This window comes from Cryptosporidium hominis (genome assembly GCF_000006425.1).
Source record: "Cryptosporidium hominis TU502 chromosome 4 CHRO014054, whole genome shotgun sequence".
Classification (NCBI taxonomy): Eukaryota; Apicomplexa; class Conoidasida; order Eucoccidiorida; family Cryptosporidiidae; genus Cryptosporidium; species Cryptosporidium hominis.
This window is the reverse complement of record NW_667203.1, coordinates 1-10,270: the sequence shown is the minus strand read 5'-3', so window position 1 is coordinate 10,270 and position 10,270 is coordinate 1. Positions and strand designations below refer to the sequence as shown.

At 29.6% G+C, this 10,270-nt stretch overlaps 6 protein-coding genes across 6 annotated transcripts; 3 read left to right on the top strand and 3 right to left on the bottom strand.

Moving 5' to 3' along the window:
• The first annotated feature begins 653 nt into the window (after positions 1-653).
• Positions 654-1,853, top strand: Chro.40118 (hypothetical protein). Its single annotated transcript, XM_661107.1, has 1 exon — positions 654-1,853. One exon carries the CDS (start codon positions 654-656, stop codon positions 1,851-1,853), a length of 1,200 nt encoding a protein of 399 aa, XP_666199.1.
• Positions 1,854-1,907: 54 nt separating this feature from the next.
• Chro.40117 (minichromosome maintenance protein mcm7p) lies at positions 1,908-4,481 on the bottom strand. The annotated part of the gene is made up of 1 exon (XM_661106.1): positions 1,908-4,481. One exon carries the CDS (start codon positions 4,479-4,481, stop codon positions 1,908-1,910), a length of 2,574 nt encoding a protein of 857 aa, XP_666198.1.
• A 373-nt stretch (positions 4,482-4,854) lies between these two features.
• Positions 4,855-5,091, top strand: Chro.40116 (hypothetical protein). The annotated part of the gene is made up of 1 exon (XM_661105.1): positions 4,855-5,091. The coding sequence occupies one exon, from the start codon at positions 4,855-4,857 to the stop codon at positions 5,089-5,091; it is 237 nt and encodes a 78-aa protein (XP_666197.1).
• A 210-nt stretch (positions 5,092-5,301) lies between these two features.
• Chro.40115 (hypothetical protein) lies at positions 5,302-5,514 on the top strand. Its single annotated transcript, XM_661104.1, has 1 exon — positions 5,302-5,514. The coding sequence occupies one exon, from the start codon at positions 5,302-5,304 to the stop codon at positions 5,512-5,514; it is 213 nt and encodes a 70-aa protein (XP_666196.1).
• A 241-nt stretch (positions 5,515-5,755) lies between these two features.
• On the bottom strand, positions 5,756-7,411 carry Chro.40114 (will die slowly CG17437-PA). Its single annotated transcript, XM_661103.1, has 1 exon — positions 5,756-7,411. One exon carries the CDS (start codon positions 7,409-7,411, stop codon positions 5,756-5,758), a length of 1,656 nt encoding a protein of 551 aa, XP_666195.1.
• Positions 7,412-7,672: 261 nt separating this feature from the next.
• On the bottom strand, positions 7,673-8,554 carry Chro.40113 (hypothetical protein). Its single annotated transcript, XM_661102.1, has 1 exon — positions 7,673-8,554. The coding sequence occupies one exon, from the start codon at positions 8,552-8,554 to the stop codon at positions 7,673-7,675; it is 882 nt and encodes a 293-aa protein (XP_666194.1).
• Positions 8,555-10,270: the final 1,716 nt, after the last annotated feature.

The window sequence follows — 10,270 nt, the reverse complement described above, 5'->3', positions numbered from 1 at the left end:
TTATTACTCAAATATTTTATACTTATTTCCTCTTCAATTATAAAAATTTTGACTTAATAATAAATAATAATTAAATATCTAAAACAACTATTACCTCTTTAATATTTATTAATTCTATTTATTTTTTGTTTCCTCAAATTTTGCCATACATTATTTTTTTTTTTTTAATATTGCATGCATTTTCTTTTTTAGATACCGCCCATGGTGGCGCCAAGCTCTTTGGCGCCATATTTTAGTCGAGTTATTTTCTAATATTTTCATGTTTAAACATTAAGTGGAATGAAATAATGTTTTAAAGTATTTGTGCGACCCAATAATTTTAGGGATTTAATTACTTTTATTAAGTAATTATTTTCCAATTATTCCACTTGTTGAATGAAATTAATGGGTATTTTATTTGTATAAACCACTTATTTATTTGCACACACAATTTTGAATTAATGATACAAGACTATTTAAAATAAAATAATTGGATAAAATCAATTCAAATTTAAATATATTAAGAGAAATATCTTATTACTCTTTAATATTTAACGAATGAGTTTTCAAATTTTATGCACAATTATTAAGCCATTTTAAATTTACTAAAGATTGGAATGAACAAGAAATAAAGATTTCATTGCACATGCATCCACTAATATTATAACAAGAAAATGGACTTCTCTCCTATCAAATCACAACTCGATGATTCATTAATTGGGCACTCATCTTTTTTTGGACTACTTTTAAATACTTTGTTGGTTTTAATCTACTTTGTGCTTGGTGCACTTTCTGTATTTCAATCTTTATCAGCATTAGAGTCAAATACAACAGAAAATGTATTTGAAACCAATGGAATAAAAATTAGGCCTTACTTTCTAAGTACATTCTCTATTGGAATTATTTTCAGATTACTTTATATTATTGTTTATTTGGCAATAAATCTTTTACCCAAATTTATTGAAAATGGACTGATTAATAAACTTAATATATTAAGAATGTTTGATTATTTAATCAATATTGTATTTCTTGCATCCTACTCTATAGTAATAGCATTATGGAGCTCAATTTTCACACATTCCAGAAGCTTTGAATTTACAATCATCACATTACTAAATTTTGCATTATACTTAACTGGTGGAGGAATAATAATCATTACTCTTTTAATTACTCAAAAGTTCCCCGTACTTTTTAATGTTCTATATATTCTAATGGGTCTTTTACATTTATTATTTTCCTATTTTTGGGTACATTATGGTTCATCTTTATTTACACAAATCAATAGGCGCCAAGCCATGCATAAGGACTTGCAAAAAGATTTAATTTCGAAAAATGCCAATTTTACATGGAATACAAACTCTAATGTTATTAATTCTGGTTTTAACCAAGTTAGAGGTACAAATTGGCTTCAATATGGAATGTTGAACAGTGGTCAGGTATCTATTATTCAATTTAATCAGGATTCATCTGCAAATACAGCAAATACTGTTAATACTGCTTCATCGTCAAATAATTCTAATAGTTCAACACTCTCAGGATTATTTATTTATAATAAAGCCTATAGTTCCTCTATTAATAAACTCAGGTTCAAGATTCAAGTTCTTACTCTAGTATGCCCAATTTCATTACTAATCTCTAGTCTATACTACCTACTTAGAGGATTTGGTATTGTTAATTCTAACCCAGAAATTCTTTTAAATACTGTATGGACTGCATTATATACGTTCTTTGCTGAGACAATTCCGTCCATAGCTTTAATATACGGATTTTGGAGTAGTAAGAACTCATTCTTAGGTGATACAATTGATAAAAGTTATAACCGATATAATAATAATGTACAAGATAATTTTAGATGTTATACACGAATCTACTAATTCTAATAGTTTTACTCCCTATTCTAGTTATCTCAGCTTCTGTTATTCTTTAATCTACGAAAAATCTGTGATAAATGAAATAAATTGTCCATCTTTACTCTTGGACAACACTCCCAATTCTATGTATTCATCAATAACTAACTCAAGTTGCTGCTTAAGCAGCCCTCTATGAGCAATTCTTGTTTCAATCTCAGAAATTGAAATCTCAATCATTCCATCAGTCATTGATTCGTCATCTTCACCTCCTCTTGTAATTCTCTCAACTTGTCTATTATGTAAATCCTTAATAATCTCAATAATTTGGTCTCTAAAGTCGTGCTTCTTATTCTTTGCTCCAGGATTTGAAAATCCACTCGTATTTCCTGGCTTTGTAACACTCTTCTTGCTTTCAATCATTAATCTGGTTGCCTCCTCAAAATCAGCTCTTTCTACTATATTACTGAATCTGAGCCTAGCTAGGGCCTGAGAGAGTCTCAAAATACCTAACAAGGTTCTTGGAGTTGTATAAGTCTTTCTCCAATCTTCCCTAGTTTGTTCAATCTTTTCCCTTCTTCTGAGCTCAACATAATGTTCAACAATCTCAGAAACTAGTTCTTTTGGAACCAATGGAGTATAAGTTTGAGCCTTTTCAATAAAGTATCTCATAAATACTGTGGAAAAAACCCTCTGTTCTTGATCAGATTTGGATCTATCTTGATTCTCACTCTCAGCATCTTCTTGTCTATCATCATTGTTTCTTCGTCTTCTTACTTTTTTTGCTGAGCTCCTTGTTTGATTTACTCCCATTCCAGGTCTCTGAATAGAAGATAAGGATCTATCAAGCTCAAAATCATCACTTGGAGCCTTTTCATTCTTATGTACGTAAAGTACATGACGAGCAAGTTTAAGATCCTTCTCCTTATCAGGAATATCTAAAAGTAAGAATTGAAGATCAAAACGAGAAAGAAGAGAATCTGGGAGATTCATATTGGCCACGGGGGATTTCCTGGGATCGTATCTTCCTGAAACAGGGTTTGCTGCTGCCAAGACTGATGATCTTGCATTCAAAGTTGTGGTAATTCCAGCTTTTGCAATAGAAACTGTTTGCTGCTCCATAACTTCATGAATTGCTGTTCTATCGGATTCATCCATCTTATCAAACTCATCAATACAACAGATCCCGTTATCTGCTAGAACTAAGGCTCCTCCCTCCAAAGTTACTTCTGAGGTGTTCTGATCTCTAACCACGGAAGCTGTTAAACCTACTCCACTACTACCTTTTCCTGTAGCATAAATTGATCTTGGAGCAATTTTTGTGATTTGATTCAAGAGCTGGCTCTTTGCAACTCCAGGATCTCCCATTAGTAGTATGTGGATATTTCCTCTAATTTTCATCCCATCATTCACTTGATTTGTAACCCCTCCAATTAACTGTAAAAGGAGACCTTTCTTTACATCCAGCATTCCGAAAATTTCAGGAGCAATACTATTTGCTAGCTTATCATAAAATTGTGAATGAAGAACCTCATAGGCTCCACTTCCTGAACTGTTAAGACCTTCCTCTCTATTCTTCTTTTCCTCATCAGCCTCCATCTGCTTTACCAGCTTCTTCTCATACTCTGTCAAGGAAACCTCTTTGTTAGAAATATAACTATGAACATTATGAACTTCAAAATACGTTTCTGCTGTTAAACCTGATCTGAATGCTTGGAATCCTTCCTTTACTACTGGAAGAAATACTCCTGAAATAGTAACATACATACCAGGCAGTAATTTTCTTGTATTCTCTCCCATTGCTATAACTTTCATTGTTCTAGGTACATTACCTGTCGGTACTTGATCAGCAGGCTCCTGGATTCGAATCTCCTGGAACTTGGTAAATTTACTTTCTTTAATATTACACTTCAAATTTCCAGTTCTTTTGTTATTCTTGCATTGGCTTGATTCACAATCAGATAAAGGCATATAATTAGTACCTTCTACAGATTGCCAAATTGAAGAACCACAAACTTCACATGTATAATTAACTACTTGCATTCTTGGCTTCACATTAGAAACACGGGTAACTATACAATTTACCTGTACATAACCCCCAACATATTCTGCTCTAACTTCTCTTAAAGGCGTAATAGGCATTCTCTTACTTGCTTTAATGTAAACTTCAAAATTGGATCTTAAATAAGCTGGAACGTTACATGTCTTCATTGATTCAGATCTTTTAGTATTATTCATCTCTTCTAATTTAAAATCAATAATATTTGTACGAGTAGGTACCGGTAAACAATTATCTGCTGCTATATAAATCAATTGTACATATCTCTTAGTATTTGATAAAATTGAATGAACCAAATTATTGTACTCTGTTACTTTATTTTCGTATTTTCCAAAACTCAATATATCGTCAACTTCAATATATAAAACATTTTTTTCCCTATTAGATATACTCTGTAAGGATTTCATATACTTTTTATGTTTCCAAATAGATCCTTCCTTTTCTGTTTCTTCCCTAGCATTTGACATTACCACATCTTCTCCTGAATTTTCATTCTCATTATATTCTTCAAAATTCTCCAAAAAATTCTGAATATCTTTAATGTGATCATTGTATGCTCTCACTTTTTCGTGAGCATTATCCACTCCTATTGCCATGTTAGTACTTTCCAACTTGGACTTTAAAATACGCTTTCTAGGGGTAATTCAGTTGTTCTGACTGATCTCTAAGCGTTGCTTTTTTTTGATTTTATTACCTCTTGAATGCAATTTCTTTTAATAATTTTTCGCCAACTTTATCTTAATTTCAAATCCTCATTACTTAATAATATTAATCGTAGTGTGGGGTCGGCCTTTTTTTGCTCAATAGCCTACATACCGGCATGTTTTGGCGCCAAGCATCAAAATAAATGGTAACTATTTTTAATTGCAAAAATAAATAAGCTTGAATTTAGCTTAATTATTATTATTATTATTATTTTTTAAGATAAATGTTCAATAGAAATTGAGTTTACACACAAAAAATAATCAAATGGATTCAAAAAAGCTATTTTTGTTTGATTTAGATGGGACCCTCACTTTACCAAGAAAACCAATAATGGAGGACATGGTAATGACTCTTAAAAATGCAAAGAGCAAAGTTAAGATAGGAGTAGTTAGTGGGTCAGATTATAGCAAAATATGTGAGCAATTACAGAACAATGGTAAGTTTGTTGTATATTTATTTCCTTTTTTTTCTTTTTTTAATTCTATAATGGAATATATTTAATATTGATCTTTAGAGCTAGCTTGTAGTCACTATATATTTAGTGAAAATGGAGTCGTATTTCATGATGAAGGAGTAAAAGTGAGTTCAGAAAGCATTTCAAAACATTTGGGAGAAGATAACATCAAGAGATTTGTCAATTTCTGTTTAAGATACATTGCAGATCTAGATATTCCAATCAAAAGAGGTACATTTATTGAATATAGAACAGGAATGTTGAATATTTCCCCAATTGGAAGAAATTGTTCTTATGATGAGAGATTAGAATTCTTTGAGCTTGACAAAAAGAATGGAATCAGAGAAAAGTTTATTCAGGATTTATCAAAAGAATTTTCAGATCTTGATCTTCAATATTCTATTGGAGGGCAGATATCAATAGATGTATTCCCACAGGTAAGTCAAGAAATTTCTAGAATTCAAATTTAGTGATGTTTTATTTGTTTTTAACTTTCTTCTTCATTTAGGGATGGGACAAAAGATATTGTTTAAGACATGTTGAGAATAAGTTTGATGAAATCCACTTCTTTGGGGATAAAACATACCCTGGTGGAAATGATCATGAAATCTATAATGATAAAAGAGTTATCGGACATAATGTAATAAATCCATATGATACAATTCAACAGCTAAGTAGATTAATATGACTAGAAACTACTCAACAACAGTACTAATAGCTGGTATTCCATATATGTACAAATCCACTTTGGTCTCCCGAAAACATCAAATTAGAGTAGTGACTTAAGTGAATTACAGATACAGATTTAGCATTAATATGTGCAGAAAGTCTTTTTAAGCATTTACCTGTTCTAATATTCCAAATACCTATATCATTTCCATTTGGATGAAATAAGGTATCTTGATCTCCAGAATCTATTGAAAACCTTTTAAAGTATTTTTGGATTTGGTCATCAATTCCTGGTTCAACTAGTCCGTCTCCCTCCCAGAAAGTTTGAGATTCAAAATTATCATAATTAATATAACAATTCTTTCCATTTAAAGAATTCCAAAGTTTGATGGTTCCATCATGAGCTGAGGAGATTAGGTATCTACCATTCTTAAGGAACTGACAAAACCCTACTCCACTTTCATGAGCATAACCAATAGTTTTGGGTGCACTAATTCCAAAATGGCTTTGATAAGAATTAAAAAAGTCATTAGAACTTTCTTTAGGGATACCTTTTTCCTCACCATTGCTTTCTTTACCAATTTTGAGAAATTTCTTTTCATCATCATTTAGCTCTATTTTCATGTTTTGATGTTTCCAAATTTGTTTTTGTTCTCTTTCTTGATTAATTTGTTTGGTATGGATATCTTTCCTTTCTTCCAAGATCATTTGCTGTCTAATCAATAAAGGGGTTATACTATTAGTTTCTTGTACGAATTCCCAATCTGTTAGATTACTATTCATATATAGAAAAGGTTGTTGTGCAAATCTGAGATCCCAAAGTCGAATAAAACCATTCTGGGATGTACTGGCTAAAATGTGTTCAGAATCTGTTCTCCAAGCTATGCTTAGAACAGGAGAATCTGGTCTGTCTAAATTGAGATTTGTAGTTTTTTTGTCCAAAAATAATGTCTGAGAGAATTCTCCTCCAATTCTCAAGTCTAGAATCCCCACATTTCCATTCTGTAGAGCTGAGCCTACAATATTTGGATTTGTTTGATTGATGACCGAATAGTTAATTTTACTACGAGAGTTTAAAGTAAATACACAGGTTCCATCAAAAGTATCCCATATTTTAATATTTCCATCCCAACCACTTGTTATAAATAATTGTCCATCAAAAGGACTTAAATGAATAGTAGAAATCACTCCTCTATGATTTTCATTTTCTCCAGGATTTAAGTAATTGACTGGTTCCAGCTTAAAACTCCGACCTTTTTTTACCCTGTTTTGTTCTTTTTCTGTTAATACATATCCTAATGGGAATTTTAATTCTGGGCCTTTACCATTGTTCAAGTCTCTGTATTTCAGAACTTCACTGATGTTATAAATCCCAATAGAACCTTTTGTGTTACTTATTGCTAACAAACCTTTGTGACTTGAGATTGAAGTTATCATTGAAGAATTTTTTTTATTATTAAAGGATACATTCTTAAGTAGACTTGGAGTTACCACTTCATGATATTTTTTCTTATAAAAAAGTAAGCCTGCTTTAAAATTATCTTTCTGCAAAACAGGGTGTATTCTTTTACTCTTAAAAATTGCTATATCAAAGGTCCCCACTTGCCTATTTTTATTAGTCTTCAACTTATTCCTTCCAAAAAGAGAATATATATTTTCTGGGATCTCCAAATTCTCGTACTTAGATCCGAGATTCATTCTTGTAATAATCCACTCATATCATTCTTTGCATTAATTCTCTTTTTTTAAAATCTACTTTTTTCCAATAATAAAAAAAGAATATTTTTTTTTTTTTTTTTTTACCACGTAAATGCCGGTATACAAGATCTAAATAAAGGTACCGGATATATAAATCATTAAAATAAATAAAAAAAAATTCGAATAAATAAAGTAAAATATTAATTGATAAATAATTGTTTGAATAAAATTAAAAATAATCTAAACAAATTTAAATTTCATTTAAAAATCTTTAACAATATTTGAATACTTTAATTTGCTTTGTTCAATATCTACAATACAATTAAATACAACCTCCTTATTAAAATATAATAAATTACAGTTTCTCAACTGCTTAATAACTTCCAAATCGCTCTTCTCATCATTTTCTGAATGCTTTCCTTCATTTTTCATATCAGTATTTTCATATGAATTATCTTTTTGTTCAACTATTGTTGCTGAAGCTGTGCTAGTAGCTTGTTTCTCTGTAAATGTATTAGTAGAAGTTGCAGCACCTAATGCATCTGAATCATTTCCTGATGTACCAACAGGATTTAATGGAGCCAAATTTGAACCTCTTGGCTTGTTTGTAGTGGCCACTGCTGCTGCTAACGTAGGCATTGAACTAATTGCATCCTTTGCATTCAAAAAATCAACTTTTTGTCCTCTTGCTGCTAACCTTGCTCTTACATTATACTTTAAAGTTTCTTTAGGTTTTTCCTTCTCCTCATCATTCATATTCTTCCCATCCTCATCTTCTCCGGCATTCTTTTTTGATAAGGATAATCCATTCATTCCCGAAGAATCACCTGTCTTTGATTTCCATATATTAGAATCAAAATCAGGTTTTGATGTCTTTACTGCAACAACCATATGAGAATTTGATGGTTTTCTCAAACCATCTACCGATAAATTCTTACTAGAAATTAAAAAGTCTGAAGTATCTTTTACATCAGTATTAATTGACCAATCGTCTATATTTCCTTCTGATATTACTGATGATATATTTGGATCACCTGTTGCACCTTTTAATCCTCCTATTATTGGTTTCTTTGTACTACTCAAGTCACCCAAACCTTTCGACTTTTGTTTCTTCTTTTCAAAGAACTCATTTAACTTACTCATTTGTCCCTTATTTACTTTTCTTTTTTTTTTCCTGATTTGTTTTTTTATCGTCAAATAAATACAGAATTATTGACTGTTGGCGCCATTTTTTGGCGGTAACTTTGGACAGAAATTTTCATATTTATATTCATATACAAGTTGAATAATTAATTAATGCAATAACCGAAAAGAAATATAAATTACTTAAAATTGTGAGAAGTTCATTTTTTATATTTAAATAAGAATATCTTATTCATATTAAAGTATTAAGATAATTCACATTAAAAGAAGGAGCGATCGATATAAATCAAAGAAATTAAGAGTTTAAACACATCAAAATTGTGATTTTGCTTTTCAAGAGCTGTTTAAAGCCTAATATAAAGTAGAAATAAAAGTGAATTCTTGTTTAAATTTATCATAAATAATTAATTCTGGCCCTTTGAAAAAGTGCATAATCATTATATAGTCTTATAATAATATACTCTAATCAAAACACAACAAAGAACGTGATGGCTCTATTGATGAATTTTTGAGAGCAAGTAGAAAATAAGCTTAATAATAAATAGATTCTTACATGTTTATATATATGAATTCATAAATATAAATACATATATGTATTTATATATATATTTATATTTGTATTTATATACTTATTTGTGTAAATATACATATATATATATATATATATATATGTATATTTAATTATATTAATATTTCTATATAATTAGTATACATTGATTAAATAGTATTCGTGTATACATATATCAATAATATATTATTATTTTAACATTTTAATTATTATAATAAACTAAAATTGTGACTGAGTAAATTTAAATATAAAGCTCATATATTTTAAAAATAGGAAATTAAGTTGGTATAATTATTATATACAGAGAATTTTACAAGAGAAGAAAAAAGAATTTAAGAAAATTTATTCTTAAAAGATATTATTGGATTATTTAGTTACATTTCTGGCACTATTCTCGATTCAAAAGGGGAAAGAAAAAGAGTGAGAAAGTAGTTAAATTACAAAGTATTAAAAGAATAATATAATTACTAAATTATTGAAACCAATATATAATAAATATTCTATTAATTAATTATTATTAGATTAAAAATGGATCTAGTAAATTTAGAATTATCTAAAGGTTTAACTTCGGTACCTAAAAAACAATATGGTGTAACTCCACCAATATCAGAAGCTATGGCAACTCCTCAAGATTATAAATTAACAGAAAACTTAATAATTGCAATGAGACAAGAAAATTTATATGAAAGTGTAGAAGGTATGAAAAAAAGAGAATATGTATTAGCTTCTTTAAATAAATTAGTTCGAGAATGGATATATGAAGCAAGTCTAGAACATAGTATGAATGAAGAAGAAGCTCTTTCTGCTGGTGGAGGAATATTTACATTTGGATCATACAGATTAGGAGTTGTAGCAGCAGGATCTGATATTGATACTTTATGTATAGCACCAAGACATATTTCAAGAGAATCATTTTTTTCATTCTTTCTAGCAAAATTACAACAAGATATTAATGTAACAAAAGTACAACCGGTACCTGATGCTTATACACCAATTATTAAAATGGTTTATCATGGAATGGAAATGGATTTATTATTTGCCTGCTTAAATCTATCAAGAATTCCAAATGATTTAAATACCCTGGATGATGATTTACTTAAAAATGTGGATGATAAAACAGCAAGATCATTGAATGGTTGTAGAGTAAA